Source organism: Chiloscyllium plagiosum, unplaced genomic scaffold (assembly GCF_037043375.1).
Source record: "Chiloscyllium plagiosum isolate Xiang-an unplaced genomic scaffold, Cpla_swu_hap1 HiC_scaffold_14, whole genome shotgun sequence".
Classification (NCBI taxonomy): domain Eukaryota; kingdom Metazoa; phylum Chordata; class Chondrichthyes; order Orectolobiformes; family Hemiscylliidae; genus Chiloscyllium; species Chiloscyllium plagiosum.
Window position 1 is genome coordinate 126,909,354 of NW_028270152.1, and position 19,401 is coordinate 126,928,754.

Sequence of the window (19,401 nt, forward strand, 5' to 3'; positions counted from 1 at the left end):
TTCTGTCTCACTCTCTTGAGAAGGCATTTGCGACATGGAAGATTCTTCACTTTCGTTGGAATACTCATGCAATCTGGCCAGTTATGGAACATTTCACGCAATGCTCAGTTTGTCTGTAAACACTTCTTTTAAAAACTGCTAACTTGTCTACCCTTAGTTTCACCGTTTTATCAAAATCCTTGTTCCTGTGTGAGGGACCGTTTGAGCATTTGCCTCCCATTACCGTCTTGCTTATATCATTGAAACACACATAATTTCCCTCGTGAATAACAATGTTACGTACTGGTTTAAATTCTCCACTTTTTTTCCCCTTTAATGAATTACCGAGTCACATACTCCAGGTGTCCCTTATATATGTTCCTGAATTTCTCGCATCCAAGGGACACATGTTAATCTTGAACGACAATAAACATCGCAAATCTGTCCTACACTAGTTCTCACCAATTTGTGATCGAGGAGAATACTTGAAAGCATTTGTGAAGTATGGGTAGTTCATCTTCTTATCGAGCCCTTCTTTTCATTTATTGTTGAGTGCTATGACATGTTTGCTTAAGAGTCTGCCGCTCTGCACCCACTGACATTCACCTGGATATATTTTCGCATCCCACATAAGATACAAAGCTGTAATTTCGAGGTCTGATTATTTTAAATCATTTGCATGTGGCTGAACAACAAATCATCTGAGATGTAGTTCAAGATTAATGTGTGACACTTGGACGCGGGAAAATCAGCAAAGTATATAAGGGACACCGGGAGTATGTGATTAACGAATTCTTTAAAGAAAAAAAGTGGAGAATATAAACCGATGCTTATCATCTGACAAAATTCTTCCAGTTCCTGTCTCTCTGTCATTTCCGTTTGATGATTCCATATTTCAGTAGGAAGCCTCCCGCATGACTTCCTTTTCTGTCAATGACAAATTCCCCCAACTCTCATGGACAGGGCCATCAGCTGTTCCTGTCCGATATTCTGTGCTTGAGACCTCACTCCTTCTTCTCCAGCTCACAACTATGCGAGAGATCCCCTTGTCCTCACATCCGACTGCACCAGAATCAACATTCACAGAATCATTCGACACCACTTCCAACTCCACCAGCAGGACAGCAGCATGAAACACATCTTCCCCTTCCATCTACTGTCGGGAATTCACAGGGGCCATTCCCTCTGTGAACACCCTCCATCGTGGCGAAAGAGAGGACGGCATGATGTTGGAGGTTAGAGTCGGGCAAAAGGTCCTCATCACGAATGAGGCTGTGTACCCCAAGGGTGGAGAGATAAAACGCCGATTTCCCTGCTCTTCAAATGCGGCCTGGCCGGCTGGACATTTCTAGCACTACACTTCTGACCCCTTTCACCACCCCAAACACTTTCCTACACCCCAATGGCACTTTTCATGCAATTGCAAAAGATGCAACGTTTTCGTTTTCACCGTTTCACTGTATTGTCCAAGGCCCCAAATACACCTTCTAGATCAAGCAGTATTTCACTTGTACTCTTTCAATCCAGTCCAATGTAATTGCTGCTCACAATGCAGTCTCCTTTACTTTTACGATGTCAAAAAATAAGACTGCTTAAGGTCCAAAAACCAGCTGTCTGTAAGGATAAGCCTGGCCTTCTCATTGCTTCACACTTCACTAATCTACCTTGCTCTCATGCTGACATTTCGGGCCTAAGCTGCTGCTGATTTTCAATGAAGCACAATCCAAGCTCCTCTAAGACCTCACTTTAGATTCTGGTACGTTCTAGCCTGTCAGAGTCAATATTCAAACCAAAGCATCTCAGCTTGATTCGCATTATGACTATTGTCCATTTGTCAAGCAATCTCCCACTTGGTTTCCCTTGGAAATTGTGTGGTTGAGTCTTGCTTATTTCATTCAAAAGTCAGCACGTCCTTACCCCATTCGTTCACATCCTAATTTACATTAATCTAACAGCTCTATCTCGTTCACCATAACTAAAGTCCCATTGCGTTGTGGCATTGCTCCTACACGTGCTGTATTTCCAGTCATCTAACCCCCCACCTATGTGAAGATATTGAAAAGCCAAATTTACAATCCTTTTCAGTTGTGAAGAAGTGTCACACTGGATGTGAAATATTCAATGTGTTTCGCTGGCTGCACAGATGCTGCCAGACTTGCTGAGTTTCTCCAGACAACAAGAGGCACAGCTCACCTTTTAAATTAAACAAATTACGATGGGTATTCGAAATGAAAATAAAAATAGCTGGAGAAAATAAAAGCGAAAATGAATCGTCTCTGGAACTTAAAAACATAGTCTGCTTTGACTCCACAGATGCGGCCAAACTTGCTTCCGTTCTCCAACAATTGCTTCTGTTGAACAAGTTTGAAAGGCGTGCGTCAAAGCCCCTGAAACACCCTGTTCGACATCGAGTGTCATACAATGTGAAGTGAGCGATAACGCAAGATGCACAAATTCATTGATACTGAAACGACACAAGTCTGGTATTACTGACATCACAGAGCTCGTAATCACAGACAAGGAGAGAAACAGAGATAAATGCATTCACATTAAACACAGAAGATGCGCCTCCTGGAAGGTAAATGCTTCAGATAATATGCAAAAGGATTTTGAGAAATGAATTTCATTGGAGGCGTGACACCATGGCGAGTCCCTAACAGAATGAGAAAATCAAAATAACCACATCAGAAACCAGAGTGGTTCACTGAGCTCACACTGTGCTATGCGTCTGGAGTCACATATCGGCCAGAACAAGTAAGAAAGTGTAGTTTACATTCCTAATGGGCATTAATGAAGCAGATGGATTTTTCATATTGTGAGCATTTGTTACATTATTTACTCAAGATTCCAAATATTTGTTGGATTTGAATTCCGACACCTTCCCTGCCAAGATATGAACCCAGGTATCCAGGACCACACATCAGTGCCTTAATTTACAACCTACCAGTCGTACAACTCACCAATTGCTTATCCGTACAAAGAACTGAAAAGCCCAGCACATCAGTTTGTAAGACAATGTTGCAGTGTTGAAACCGTTTACAACCAGAAGTGTTGTGTGGATGATGTCGACAAAATCACAGTTGGCAGTTTTCGATTAGATTCTCTGCACATGGCGTCAGCAACAGCGGTACAGGAGATATGGCAAAGGCAATGGGCCCTGACAACATTCCTGCAACAGAACTGAAGACCTGTGCTGTAAAACAAGCTGTCTCATTCCAGCTCCAATTTTGACATGGACCTGGCATTGTGAAAAAAGGTCAACCATTTCCAGGACACTCAGAGTAGAATAATTACAATCTGAATAGTTGCCACGTCCTCAGTCTCATCACGATAGTCAAATTGGTGGGAGTTCTTTTGACCAAGCTATCAAGCAGCACAGAAAGTACCAGTTCAGCGTGGTGTTCAATAGTCTTCCATTGTGGTTCTGTTCGCCGAACTGGGAATTTGTGTTGCAGATGTTTCGTCCCCTGTCTAGGTGACATCCTCAGTGCTTGGGAGCCTCCTGTGAAGCGCTTCTGTGACGTTTCCTCAGGCATTTATAGTGCTAAATATTCAGGAGAAAACATCACAGAAGCGCTTCACAGGAGGCTCCCAAGCACTGAGGATGTTACCAAGACAGGGGACGAAACGTCTGCAACACAAATTCCCAGATCGGCGAACAGAACCACAACAACGAGCACCCAAGCTACAAATATTCTCCCAAACTTCGAATAGTTTTCCATGTGGAGATGTTGCTTTTGTGGAAATGTCACTGGACTACACAAGGCTAATACTCTGGAGGTTGGTAGAAGTTCAAAACAATTAATAAAACATCGCGATCTGAGATCTGGTATCGGTAATCGTAACTTTGAAGCCAATGTCGATTGTAAGCACCAAAGCCCATCCCCAGTGTGATGTCAGGATGCAGTACTACATTGTTTTCCTGGTCTTGTCTGAAAGTGACTCCAGACACACAGACATGTGATAAACTCTTCAATGGTCTCTGATACAGCTGAGCAAGGTACTCAATTCTATCAAACTGCTCCGAGGTCGAAAATGATTAAACACAGCACCAGCTTCTGTATCAGAAGAGGGAACGTGAAACACCTTCATGTTGATCCTGCAGAGCTTTCCTTCCGTACATCTGAGAGTTTGTGACAACACGTACAGAGCTATCCAACAGACTGCACAGAAACAGAGGACAAGGGATAGGCCATTGAAGACATTGAACAAATACCATTCTAGTCCATGGCCGAAATTGTCTTCAATGCATTTTTCTCACACATTGTACGCATCGTTTAACTTGATCTTCTCACACAAGGAAGTTATCAATTATTGACCATTCGAAGCATTTAAAGTAGGAACTGCAGGTATCCTTTCAGGACATGATTCTTCTATCCCGTTCAATCTAACTAAGCCTGACAAATTATTTCCACACCATACACCTGCAATTTCGCAATCCCTTTCGGGTCTCGAATCCCTAGTTATATTCAGTGCCTTGGTTTCACAGCCTAATGTGGAAGACAATTTAACAGGTTTACCAACGTCTGAATACTGACCTTTACTCTCAACACAATGCAGAGTGGCTTGCCTGTACCGTATACTCTGTTTCATTGTCTTAGACATTCCAGCCAGGGAGATTACTATCCCTGCTTCCAATCTGTCTCACCCTGTGAGCATGTTGCATGTTTCACTGAGATCCCCTCTCACATTATTCGAAAACCCATGTCATACAAGTCCATTCGACTCAAACCCTGATGTCACAACAAACCTGTCATCTCAAAGATCAGTCTGGTCATCTTTCTCTGACCTCCCACAATGTCAAGTTTTCCTTTTATTAGGTAAGGAGTCCAATGCTGCACAATGCTGCACAATGCTTGACATGTGGTCTCACCACCGCCGTGTACAGTTGCAGGAAGACATCCTTACTCCCGAACTCAAATTCCCCTGAAAATGAACGTGAACACACCATTAACGTTCCGACTTGCATTCTGTTCCGGTAATAATGCTTTCAGTGACCTCTGTACCAGGAGTTCCAGATCATTTTCAGTGTTACGGCTGCCCACTTGTTGGTCTATGTATCCTGGTCAGCCAATGCCTTTTAAATTGGTAGACTGCCGTTCTCTATTTTCCACCAAAGTGCCCAAAGTTACAGCTATCCACATTGCACTTCATCTTCCACGTGTTCGCCAATTGACTCCACTTGTTAAATCACCTTGAAGTTCCTTTAAATTCTTCTCACCAACTCACAATCCAAATTCATATAGTGCCATCAGCAGATTTGGGAATATTGCATTTGATTCCCTCAACCAAATGTTGGTGATGTTTCAGGAATAGCTAGGGCCCAGGCACCAATCCCTGTCATATCACATGTGCCTTCACCTCCAAAAAAAACAATATTTTATTCCTCCTTCCTGATTCCTGCCAGCCGTACAATTCTACAACTATGTCGAAATATTAACAGATGATATTAATATCATTAACAGATGTTACATTGTACAATAGGCTTCGGCCTATTCAAATGTCATTCTGAAAATCCAAATGTATTTCATTCTTTGCTTCTCCGTGATGTACCTACCAGTCAGTCTCTCAGATATGATTCCCATTTTGTAAAACTGCTTTAACTTGTCTATACGTATTAGTATCATTCTATCCCCTCCCTCTCACCAGGATTGGTTTCCCTAGTATTTCAGAGAACGTTTTTGTTTTCTTTTGTTTTGCATCTTCTTTGAAGACAGGACTGAAGCAGTTGCTCCATAGTTCTGCCATTTCCCCGTTCTCCATTCTCCATTCTCTGATTTCAGTCTGAAAAGAAGCTGCACTTGTTTTCTCTTGACTTTCCCATTGGCAGCCCCTTCTTATAACACTTCTTAATGCACTGTTTAGCCACGTATCAATTCCTGTCTTAAGATTCTCAAGGATTACCAGAGGAACCTTATCAAATGCCTTGCTGAAATGAATGAGTCTCATGGTAGACTTATTTTTCAAGTCAGAATGTATGGAATGCAAGGAGATTTGGCTATCTGGATTCAGAATAGATTGGGTGACGGATGGCAGAGTGGTTGCAGATGGAAATTGTTCTGCCTGAAGGTCAGTGACGAGTGGGGTCCGACAGGGCTCTATTCTTGGGCCTCTGCTCTTTGTAGGTTTTGTAAATGACTTAGATGATGAGGCTGAGTGGTGGGTTATTAAATTTGCAGATAACACAAAGGTTGGAGGTGTCGTTGATAGCGTTGAGGGCTTTTCCATTCTAGATCCCGACATTGACAGGATGCAGACCTGGGCTGAGAAATGGTAGATGGATTCACCCTGGATAAATACGAAGTGATGATTTTGGAAGTTCGAACTCGAATGTTGAATTTTGGATTAAAGACAGAATTCTTGGCAGTGTGCAGGAACAGAGGGATTTAGATGTGCAAGTACATGGTTCTCTCAAAGTCGGCATCAAAGTGAATAGGGTTGTTTAGAAAGCACATGGTGTTTTGGCTTTCATTAAAAGGGGAATAAAGTTTACGATCCACGCAGTTTTGCTACAGCTCTACAAGTCCCTGGTGAGACCACACATGGAGTATTGTGTCCAGCTCTGTTCAGCCTACTATAGGAAAGAAAGATACAGACTTTGGAGAGGTTGCAAAGAATGTTTGCCAGCATGCTGCCTGGACAGGATGACTTGTCTTATGAAGAGAGGGTGAATAAGCTCGGACTTTTCTCCCTGGAGAGAAGGAAGAAGAGAGGAGACCTGATCGAGGGAGACAATATAATGAAAGGAATAGATCGTCAATAGTCAGATACCTTTCCCTGGGGCCGGACTGACTGGTACAAGGATTCATTGTTTAAGATATTTGGAGAAAGGTATAGAGGAGACGACAGAGGGAGGTTCTTTACGCAGAGAGTTGTGAATGCATTGCCTAGGGCGGTCGTGGATGCAGAATCATAAAGGATATTTCAACGACTGCTGGACATGCGCGTGGATATCAGTGAGTTGAGGGTGCATAGGTTAAATTATTACATTTTGCATTAGGATTAAATCCCGGCACAGCATCGTGGGCCTAAGGGCCTGTTCTGTGCTGTACGTTTCTATGGTATACATTCTCCATGTTCGACGATTGACCTCCCAAAATCGGACAATCACAGAGCCATAAACTATGTATCATCAGAAATAAAGCATGGTCTACATTACTCCCACTTTGCGACACGTCGCCCGTAGCTGTGAATGCTTTTTTACTTCAAGTGCCTGTCCAAGTGCGTTTTTAACGATTCTGACGTTACCGTGGTAATGCTTCTCTCAGGACATCTATTCCACCCTTTGTTGGAAAAACAACCATCAAAACCTGTCTAAAACAGAAAACGCTTCACTTCTAATGTGTGCTTCCTTTTTTTTTTATCTAACCACAAAAAAAAAAAGCAGCTCGGATATATCCAGTCTGTCTATGCCCCTTGTAATCTTATCTTTCTGAAGCACGTCCCCCTCAGGCTACTCTGCTCGAAAGCCAACAATCCGAGCTTCTAAGCCTCTCTTCATAGGTGATATGCTGCATCTCAGGGAACATGCCTGTTCATCCCTTCTGCACCCCTCCCATGCATTTTCATTCTTCTTGTTGTATGGCGCCCAAAACAGCACACAGCATTCCACCTGTGGGGAAATAAAATTCTATTTAGCTCTTACTCTCTGTGCTGAAATGAATAAAGGCTAGATCCACAGTCCTGTGGGCCTTCTCAGATGAATTATTATCCTGTTCAGTCACAATCAGGGATCTGTGGTAAAGCACACTCTGGGCTTTCAATGGTGCTGCCCTTCTTTGAGGATTCCCCTGTCTGGTTCCGATTCCCAAAGTGCATCTCCTCATATTCATAGGGTTACATTCCATTGACCTGCCCACCCTGACCTATCCATCCATATCTTTCAGTAACAGAAGACAGTCCTCTTCACTGCCAACCACATGGGAATTTTTTATATTAAGCTCAAACTTACATGTCTCACTCAACCCATCCCCATCCACCCTCCAATTTATATCATTGATGATTACTGTGAATAATAAGCGACACAACACTTATCCCTGTCTCCTGCTACTGAGAAGATTTTGTGTGTAACTTGTCTTGAAACTCTATGGGGCTTTATCAAAGGTATTGCTGACAACACATATAAACGAACACCTCCAAAAAAAAAAAATAACATTTATTAGGCATGACGTCCTTCGAAGGACGTCATGCTGATTATTCCTGATTCTGCATTGCCGATCCAAGTGGAGAACATTGTTCTCCTTTTCTGGTTTCTCCAGTAGTTTCCCTAACACTGATCTGATATTCATTGGTCTATACTTCCCTGTTGTATCTCCACCACCCTTCATCTAAAGGGTGTTCTCTATTCCTCTGGCACATCCCCTGTGACCAGATTCTACTTAAACGTTTGAGCATAGAACATTGACCATTGAACATTACAGCACAGTACAGGAATTTCAGCCCTCCATGTTTTGATGACCTTATATCTTTCTCTCAGATTAAACGGAGCCAGCCACCCTTCATTTTACTATCTTCCATGTACCGATCCAGTACTCGTTTAAAGTATTCTCATGTATCTGACTCTACTAATACTGTGGTCAGTGCATTCCACGAGCACAAACCTCACTGTGCAGGAAACGACATCAGGCATCTCCCCAAAACCCTCCTCCAAAAACAAGAAAATGATGTCCCAATATGATAGCCATTTACACCACGGGCAAAAGTCTCTGGCTATTCACTCCATCTATGCCTGTGCTGTACCTCTATCAAATCACCTCTCATCCTTCTGATTTTTCCTTGAGTAAAGCCCTCGCTCCCTGAACATATCTTTTGAAGACATGTCTTCCAGTCCAGGCAGCATCCTGGTAAGTGTCATGGCCTTTCCTTTCTTGTATCCCACAGCAGCATGGGATAAAACTCACCAAGTACTGAGGATTTGTTTAATTTTAGACGAGGCAAAAGCAATCATTCCTGCTCGCATTTTATGTAAATGTGTTTAAGAGCTTCACAGTCAATCTTCTCGAATTCTTGACATGCATCGTCCTTCTCCATAACAAACCAGGGGTGAAGCTTTCATGTAACAATGTAACAATGTTTACGAGCTTCACACATAGATTGCCTGCTTAGTTTCTATTGGACAGTAATTGTTCCCTGGTAATATTTTGCTAGTTGCTGCAATTCTGAATAATCCTGGGATGCCGCCGAACTTTGCGTGCTTGCACTTTTTCATGTTCCGGAGTTAGTCAGTCCCCACTGGCGTGAATTTTCAATGTTTCACTGCGATCACCTCTCATTCGTTGAAACTCCACTGAACACAGACGTAGAATCATCGGACAATCTTCGAATCTGCAGCATTAAACTGGAGAATACCCATTCAGTATATGTGATCAGTATATACTTGCTTATATCAGAAAATCATGACTGCACACAATGCTACAGCTTCCCTCTCACCAACACTCTGTGAAACTGGCGCAGGATCTTTTTACTTCTTGTGGAAACAAAGTACTGCAGATACTGGAATCTGTACTGAAAAGAAAACAATTGCCGGAGAGCTCATCAGGGCAGGCAGCATAATTGGAGAGACAGCAAGCTGACGTTGAGTCGAGATGACTCTTCATCATCTATCTCGTGATGCCCATTAAATGAAGAAAATCTGAATTTTACAAACTCTGTTTGCATAGGTTCCTCTCAATATCATTTGCTTAAAATTTTTTCTAAGAACTCACTGTGTGAACTCCCTAAAAATGTCCCCCGAGCATTCAACTATACCACATCCACAAGTTCTTATTTGTTGATGTCTACAAGAGATATCTTCAAACAAGAAGAATGTAAACTATGACGTCCCTTTCATTAACAGTCAATCATTCCCTTGAAGTTTGCTTTCATTTTCTCAGTGAAAGTGAGGACTGCAGATGCTTGAGAGTCAGAGCCGAAAAGTGTGACATTGGAACAGCACAGCTGGCCAGGCAGTTACGGAGGAGGAGGCGAGTCGAAGTTTCGGGCAGAGGGCCTTCATCAGGAATATGGGATGGAAGCAGAACGAGGCTGACAGGCCATCTTTACCTACCACCGCGTCCATCTTCTGTCCCACCTGCCTTCTCCACCAGTCACTGTCACTTCCCACTGTATCGACCCATCACCTTCCTAGCTACCTTAGCCCAGCTTCATCCCCACACCCTATTTTTCACAGCCTCTGGACATCGCACCGCCCACATTCCAGATGAAGTAATTATGGCCGAAACGTCATCCCTCCTGCTACTTGGATGCTGCATGACCTCCCTTACTTTTCCAGTGCCTCACAGTTCTACGAGCACTGAGTGTCCAATATCGCATTTTTAAGTAATAGATCCCAACACATTCCCTCATGTAGATGACAAGATAACTAGTCTGTAGTTCTCGACTCAACCTTTCCTCCCCTTTTAAATCTATTAGAATGCGATTATACCCTTACAGTTTTAACTTGGAAGAATGCATGATCTTCCAGGCATTCAATAAGTCGATTTCTGCTTGCTCTGATATTCCGGTATCAAGTGTGTGTTGTCCATCAGACTTATCAAAACTCAATAAAGTTTTGTTTCCAATTACTACCTCGTCACTGGCATAAATGATTGCGTTTTAGTTACACATGTTCCTGGGTCATACGCTATTCATGGGAGATTTTCTAAATCTTCCTCCATGAATAAAATACAATTAACTGTTTAGTTTTTCTGTCATTTTTTGTTCATTTAAAAACAATACCCTGTCCGCACATTCACTGTTCCACATATGATCTTGCTTTTATTTTCCTTTCAAGAATTGTTAGAAGCTTTACGCCAGTCTTTATGCTTCTTGTTATTCTGCATCATTGTTTTCTTTTCTTTGATTTCCTTCTCAGTTTATTGACCCTTCTTTGTTGTGTCCCAAATTCGCTGATTCAACAATACATGGAATTTTTCTGAGCCACTTCCTTTGATCTAATAAAATGTTAAGCTTTTATTGTTAACCATCTTTCCGTTGCCTTTCTCTTTTGCTATTTGCACCCTGAGGGGATGTACGCATACTTCATACTCTGGAGTGATTCTGCAAGTAACAGTTATTGTCTGGCTTTTTGAAATCTATTTCATGTACATTTTCAGTTCATTTGAAGCCATCACCTTCTTCATTCTTTCCTGGCTTCCGTGACTTAGGCACTTCCAATTGAAAATAAAACAATCAGTTTTCTGTTCAGACGTTGGGCCCTTGAAGACAGAAACAGGGGAATATATTACGGGGAAGAAAGAAGAATTGAATTGGTACTTCAAAACTGTGTTCACTGGAGTACACACAAGCCATTTCCCTGAGGTAACAGTGGCTGAAGGACCTGAAGTTAAGGGAATTTATATTTGCCAGGAATTGGTGTTGGAGAGACTGTTGGTCTGAAGGTTGATACGTCCTCGGGGCATGATGGTCTACATCCCAGGGTACTCAAGGAGGTGGCGCGAGAAATCGCGGATGCGTTGGTGATTATTTTCCAGAGTTCGATAGATTCGGCATCAGTACTTGCGGATTGGAGGGTGGCTAATGTCGTACCATTTTTTAAGAAAGGCGGGAGAGAGTAAAAACGAAATTATAGACCAGTTAGTCTGACCTCAGTGGTGGGAAAGATGCTAGAGTCTATTATAAAGGATGAAATTACGACACAGCTGGATAGTAGCAGCGGGATAGGTCAGAATCAGCATGGATTTATGAAGGGGAAATCATGCTTGATTAATCTTCTGGAATTTTTTGAGGATGTAACTCTGAAGATGGTCGAGGGAGATCCAGAAGATGTATTGTACCTGGACTTTCAAAAAGGGTTAGGTAAAATCCCACGTAGTAGGTTAGTGAGCAAACTTAGGGCGCATGGTATTAGGGGCAAATTACGAACTTGGATTGAAAGTTGGTTGGCTGACAGGAAACAAACAGTAGTGATAAACGGTTCCATTTCGGAATGGCAGGCAGTGACCAGTGGGGTACCGCAGGGATCAGTGCTGGGACCGCAGCTTTTTACAATATATATTAATGATATAGAAGATGGTATTAGTAATAACATTAGCAAATTTGCTGATGATACTAAGCTGGGTGGCAGGGTGAAATGTGAGGAGGATGTTAGGAGATTACAGGGTGACCTGGTCAGTTTAGGTGAGTATTCAGATGCAGTGTAGTGTGTATGGTTATCCACTTTGGTGGCAAGAACAGGAAGGCAGATTATTACAGTACAAAGAGATCTGGGTGTTCTTGTACACCAGTCAATGAAGGTGAGCATGCAGGTACAGCAGGTAATGAAGAAGGTGATTAGAATGCTGGCCTTTATAACAAGATGAATTGAATATAGAAGCAAAGAGGTGAGTCAGCAGCTGTATAGGCGCTGGTAACACCACACCTGGAGTATTGTGTGCGGTTCTGGTCTCCAAAATTGAGGAAAGACATTCTGGCTATTGAGGGAGTGCAGCCTAGGTTCACAAGGTCAATTCCTGGAATGGCGAGACTACCTTGCGCTGAAAGACTGGAGAGACTGGGCTTGCATACCATTTAGTTGAGAAGACTGAGAGGGGATCTGATTGAGACATATAAGATTATTGAATGATTGGACAATCTGGAGGCAGGAAACATGTTTCTGCTGAAGGGTGAGTGCCGAACCAGAGGACACAGCTTAAAACTATGGGGTAGACTAGTTAGGGTAGAGATGAGGAGAAACGTCTTCACCCAGAGAGTGGTAGTTGTGTGGAATGCTCTGTCTCAGAGGGCAGTGGAGGCCTAGTCTCTGGATTCATTTAAGAAAGAGTTGGACAGAGCTCTCAAGGATAGTAGAATCAAGGGTTATGGAGATAAAGCAGGAACAGGATACTGATTAAGGATGATCAGCTATGATCATATTGAATGGTGGTGCAGGGTCGAAGGGCAGAATGGCCTACTCCTGCAACTATTGTCTATTGTCTATTGTTATGCCAAATTAACTATTCCCAATATCTCCTTTACAGCAAGGTTTTCAATTCGCTCTTTTGATCATGCAATACCAATTCCAAAACAGCCTGATCTGAAACTTGGTGCTCAACATCATGTTAAAGGAAACCATTTCACCCATGCTCGTGATATCCATTTCTCCGCGCATTAGCATTCCCTTGGTTTAATGCAGGTTTGACGCAGATTGAATTGCTTCGTGATTTCTGCAGTGCCCAGAATCTGTTAGATCTAATTTCCTATTTTATAACATGCCCAACATTCACATTGCAGTGTTTGCTTTAATACATAACTTTGCTCCATGTTTGCGTCTTCATACTGATCCTAATCTCCACCTTAGCAGATTCAGTGGAATCTGAGTGACGCGGGCTCTGGGAGATTAATAGTAGATTCATGCAAGGTGTTTGGCAAGGTTGATCTCAGCATTGATATCATGTTGCAACATCTTATCTCTTCTTCTTAAGTGTCATTGTGACGTTTTTTACCTGATCGCCTGTTACTCTGGAGGAGTGGGGGAGGACAATGATCTTTCAACAACAGTGTCTGTTCCCCCAAACAGCGGAGATTGCTGTAAACTATGAGAACCTTTCAGCAGGCTGGCAAAGTGTTACTGCTACTGTACATGATCGTAATGAGTCACTATTGGATCAGTTTGTACAGATTTAACAGCCTCACTCATTACAGGGGATTAGAATTAACTCAGAGGTTATTCTGAAAGTACTATATTCATCATAGAATCACGACAGTTTGGAAGGAGGCTATTTGACCCATCTACTTCACACTAATCCTCCACAGCACACTCACACCCTACACAATCTCTGTCATTCTGCATTTTGCATAGTTAATGTGGGCGGCACGGTGGCACAGTGGTTAGTACTGCTGCCTCACAGCGCCAGAGACCCGGGTTCAATTCCCGCCTCAGGCGACTGACTGTGTGGAGTTTGCACATTCTCCCCGTGGCTGCGTGGGTTTCCTCCGGGTGCTCCGGTTTCCTCCCACAGTGCAGGTTAGTGAATTGGCCATGCTAAATTGCCCATAGTGTTAGGTAAGGGGTAAATGTAGGCGTATGGGTGGTTTGCACTTCGGCGGGTCGGTGTGGACTTGTGGGGCCGAAGGTCCTGTTTCCACACTGTAATGTAATGTACCCAGTCTGCACGTCCCCGATGTTTTAGATAATTGATCTTGGCCAATCCACCTCGACTGGTCATCTTGGGACTGTGGGAGAAAACTGGAAAACCTTGCAGAAACCCATCCAGACAAGACCAGAATATGCAAACTCCACACAGACAGTGATGCCTGACTGGAACTGAACTCAGGTCTCTGACATTGCGAGGCATCAGAGCTAACCACCACGCTACCCTGTGTGGTCGAAGGAACTCTCGTGCACATCGAAGCATTAGCAAAGCCTTGTTTCTGCCCAGTATCGGAAAGGGAACTTTCCAATATGAAGTGAATGTGATAATTTCATATTCTGACGCTTCTGTGCTGTCACGCATCATATATCGATTTACACAAAACAGGTTTTTTTTTGCGTTCAACTTGAACAGAACTCACCCGTAACAAGATGCAACTTAACACCTTAACACTTATAAGTGGTAGCAATACGATACAAACCCACACTTACTTTGATACAAAGCCTAAATCCAGCACCTTAGCCAACTCAGCCACACGACCAAATTGAACTGAATCCATGAGTGAAATTTGCTCCCAGCTCCTGAGGGTTTTGCTGCATCTCTCGCAGCACAAGGAAGTGATAAATCCAGTGAGCCAAAATTCTCTGTCAAGCCCAGGTAACAGGAATGGGAACACTGTTTCCTTTAAACACGGGAATCACGTTCAGTCAATGTCTGTCTCCTTCTACATCACCAAGTGGAATCAACATCCTAATGGAACAGCAAGATGGGGTTGAGAGAAGTTTAAGCAAGAACTGGTTCATGTGACGTGTCGGCACCTCTAAGATTTAAACCCTGGATATCTTTGTTTAACGAGATGGCACTTTAAACAACTAAGGCACACGTCATATTAACGGATGAGAGAGAGAGATGGGCAGGTTGATGGAACACCTATTAAAATTTACAAGGATAACAGGATTTGTTTTAAAGCTCACCAATAGAAAGCAATTACACGGCAAATTGAGGAGTCCAATTCAGATATCGGGCCTGGAACAATAGAACAGCAAGAGAAACGTCTTCAAACCTGTTGTAGCAGATAAGGAGGATGCTATTCAATTCCTGTATCCTCATTTTCTGTTTCAGATAGAAGACAATTAGTCCATCGATACAACACCATAGGACCCATAATTGACCATGCAGCACCTGTATCGTGTTACACAACAGAAGAATGAGACTATTCAGCCTTCTCAATGATGAAAAACTACAATTGGAAGAAGCCACAAAGTGAGGGGAAATTGTCAGTTTGGAGCAAGGCTATTTCGCCCATTGAGTGTGTTGCACAAGAACAGCAGAAAGACGTGAAGCTTGTTGAGTTTTTTGCACGTAAACATAAGGAGGTAATTCAATCGCATTTCTGTTGAATTGGACCAGGAGCAAAACAGTCACTTTCTGAAACTCATTTCAGCGATGTAGGAGGAGACTGTTCAGGATCTCGAGCCTGTTCTCGACGTTCTTGAGAAGTCACTTGAGCCTCTTGAAACGTTGCACCATAGCAGGACGATTCTGTAAATCCCCAAAAGTCTCCACAACAACACGAGGAGAACATTCAGATCTTGAGCGGCTTAGTCAGGAAAAGGAGCAGGACATTCAGAGCATCGAGACTATAATTTTCGAAACACCCGGAGTACATTCAACAAATGAAGTAAACCAGGACAAAAATGAATCCATTCAGCCAGTCATGCCTGTACCCAGCAATCGGAGCAGATCTTTGAGCGTTTTGCGTCTGTTACACGGGAAATTATTTGGGAACGTAGAGGTTATAGAAATGTAAGCACTTAGAATAACCAGCCATACAAGGGGATATAAAGTAGAGAGCAAACTATTGGAATTGATGCTGTTGTTGAAACCTGTTATTAAAAGATTAATAATAGGGGATTGTCAAAGTCCAAGTAAAGTCCATTACAGTCAATATGATTTTAAGAAGGATAAGTCGAGTATGAATTGTTTGCCAAGTTTATACATAAATGTGTCAAACAAAATGGAGAAAAGGCATCTTATAGATATATTGTAATTGGACATCCAGATGGCATTGGCATAAGGTGCACCACGAATTATGGCCATGCAATACAAGCACCTGCCGGCTTAAAAAAAAATTGGTTGGACAGATGATTGGCTAACCAATGAATGCCGTGCTATGGAGGTAACAGTGTTGGATTGGCTTGGACAAGGTAAAAAAAAATCACACTACACTAGGTTATAGTCCAAAGGGAATTTTTTCAAAACACTAGCCTTTCGAGCGCTGCAGCTTCGTCAGGCGTTAGTGAAAATGAAGACCAGAGAGAGATAATTTATGAGGAAAAGATCAAAATGTCATGCAACTTATGCACATAGATTCAATACATGTAAGATGGCTCTAACATCTTTAGTCAGTGAGAATGGAGGTGAAGGGCTTGATACAGCAGTATTCAAATTTCAGACTTTATGTCAAATCACTGCCTGGAGATAACTTAAGGCATTATCGATGTAAAGGAGGGGACCCTTCTGGTCAGGTCATGTATTTTAGGCGTGTGGAGGTTTTGAGTCTGTCTGTGTTTTCAACTGGTGCCAGACCCGTTTTATTTCCAAGTAGGACTTCATAAAATGTCACACTATCTGATGTCCATATATTTTATGGTCTTAAACAAAATATAATCTATCTGCAAATACAAATCAGCAAATATATATTCACACCAAATATTTGAATACATGGGCTTGTGTGCGTGTCTGAGAGAGTATAAGTGTGAGCTTGTGAAAGAGGGAGAGTGAGAGTGTGTCTATTTAAGACACAGACAGATACAGCAGAGCCCTCTCCCCACACGCACTCACTCCATTGTTTCAGAACTTCGCCTCGCAGCACCTCTGCTTCACTTGTTCATATTGCCGACCCAGATGGTGTAAGTACGGTCCACATGCGCCGTCCAGAATTGAGTTACAAAATGCTCAGTTCCCCGTGATCGTCTGAGGCAAATTATAGCACAACCTCGAACAAACAATCCCCAGCACCTCCATTAACGTTTCAATAGCAAAAGTCAGCCAGAAGCCCCTCAGCTTCAAGTTAGATGCCTTGTCCTGTACAATAATACTTGGGGTCATCCCCGTTACTGACTGCACGATCAGCTGGGAGGGACCAACAAAGGCGTTCAGAGGACTGGCACAGAACAAGTTTCAAAGATGTGACTCAGATACTATGACCAGGGAAAAATACAGAGGGACAGGAGACTCACGAAAAGATAGAAACAAACAATTCATTAACTGAGAACATGTTGTGGAAATATAGCGGAAAGAAAGGCAAAAGTGTTATGCTTTGGACGGTTTAATTCAAAAGAATGAGAACATTGAAAAACGGCTTTGCCAGGTCAACTGACATGGCACGTCACATCACATTCTGAAACTGCCTCACAGAACCAGCCCGGGCAGTAGAAACTGAGACAAGGTAACAGAAAAGCACAGACAACTGTGCAGACAGTGCTCGTGCATTGGTCAGTAAACCAAGCTTGTGTCCAACATTGGAAGTATTTCAAACCTGTGTCAGTATATTGCTGTGAGCCGTGAACTAGATATCTGCTGAACAAGTGAAGATTTGCAGTAATTGGGGTTCCCGCAAATTTATTTCTGTATCTGTACGTACCAGTTCAAGGAAAGGTTCTTTATGTGTGCTTGCATCTGTATCTGAGGCGGTGGTCGATGTGAAAGTCATTGTGGGACAAAGTACAACCATGGAGGAAATCCATTTTAATATGAGTAACTGGAAGGGGTGATGTCATGTTTGTTAATATTAAAATAATGGCATTACGAATCCCAATAGCAATATAAGTCACTGCGCACAAGATGGATCAAATTTCGGTGCGATTTCAGATACGAGCCATGGAGTGTCAACCCAGATTTGCTTCTTCAGGTTTGATGCTGGAATTGTCAGCAGCAGATTATTGACATCAGTAAGACTGTATTTCATAGGTCAATGTCCCAGATAGGCTGAGCCAGTGAAATATATTCTGGAGTTGTTATGAATGACAATTAGAATGGTGAGTTATGGTAGCAGGAATCAGTTCATGGTCAAAGCGATCACCACAGCTGCACATTGTCTCTTTCAGGCTCAGATATTGGCTCGAAATTGGAGTGAGATTAAGAAAATGATGTTTGTAATCAGAACAGAAGAGACTAATCTCCACATTCACAATATTCAAATAACAGGGGCAGTGATACAATGAATTGTGGTTCACAGCTGAAACTGAAGGATCAACATAGAGACACACAAGGGACTCTGCCAGAAGGAAAGAGAGAGAGAGAGAGAGCATTAACAATTTGACTGATGTAGATAGTTTGTGGAGTGAATATCTGGATTCAGACTCTCAACTGGTACAACAGCAGCAGCAAGGAGAGTCGAGTAAATGAAAATAACAGTATTGTGTTCACAAACGGTGTATGTAATTAATAACTGAAAAGTAAGACTTACCAGGGACACCAACGATAGCCAGGATTGGATAATAAATATATTGGATAATGTTAAGTACATATGTAATTCGCCCTGACAATGGCAAATAATCGTAATATGTAGAGAGAGCCCAAATATTCCACGATAAATCCCTGTCCACTGTTGCAATATTCCGGTATAATGTACTCAGATTCTGATCCATTGTTGGAACATTCCCGTGTAATGCTATAAGATTCTGATCTGTCCTTCCCCTCTCCCTGGAGCTGCTGATTCCTGCTCGTGCTTTAGTGGCTCTTACTCATTTTTTGGTATAACACTGTGAATGGAGAGCAGTTTTCATTAAAAGATGTAAACCCTCCACTGGGATAATTTGAATCCATGGAGGCTCTCATTAATCACAGTCACTGTACAAACAGTTTCAGTTAACCTCTTCCTTTCATCACTTTTCAATGCCCTAATAAAAGGTAACATTTACTGAGAGGGTATGGATGGAATGAATGAGAGTTTTTGAAGGATGGACCATAAATCTTTCAATGTTTTTAATCCTTCGTGCTTGTATTGGGGAATAGTGCCATGCCACTGCAGAGTGGTGCATTTTCCACCCTGTTTATACGAGACCAGCGGCAGAACGTGACTGATTGGAAAATTAACAGAGATCATAAATCACGGTAGCAATATTTATGGCCTATGGACATCATGTAATGCTACACCTATTGTGAAGTACCCTGATTCCAAATCGTATCGTAACACTTAGATATCATTTAGATCATTGGTTTAGGCTTCTCCGGAACAGGGGGTAATAGTCTATCACCGTCTTTCTGAAAGAAAGTGACAGGGGGAGACCATTCAGCCTTTCGTGCATGTTGCAGGAAGTCTTGAGCTTGTTCTGCAGCAGCTGTTGGC

The 19,401-nt window shown here is 42.5% G+C and overlaps 1 protein-coding gene across 1 annotated transcript in view; it reads right to left on the bottom strand.

Annotated features, from left to right (window-relative positions):
* LOC148148213 (putative G protein-coupled receptor 139) overlaps positions 1-18,700 on the bottom strand; it is a 34,501-nt gene extending 15,801 nt beyond the window's left edge. The window contains exon 1 of the mRNA XM_087994017.1: positions 18,520-18,700. Coding sequence (XP_087850143.1) covers positions 18,520-18,700 — 181 coding nt within the window. The remainder of the gene's footprint in view (positions 1-18,519) is intronic.
* Between the last annotated feature and the right edge of the window lie 701 nt (positions 18,701-19,401).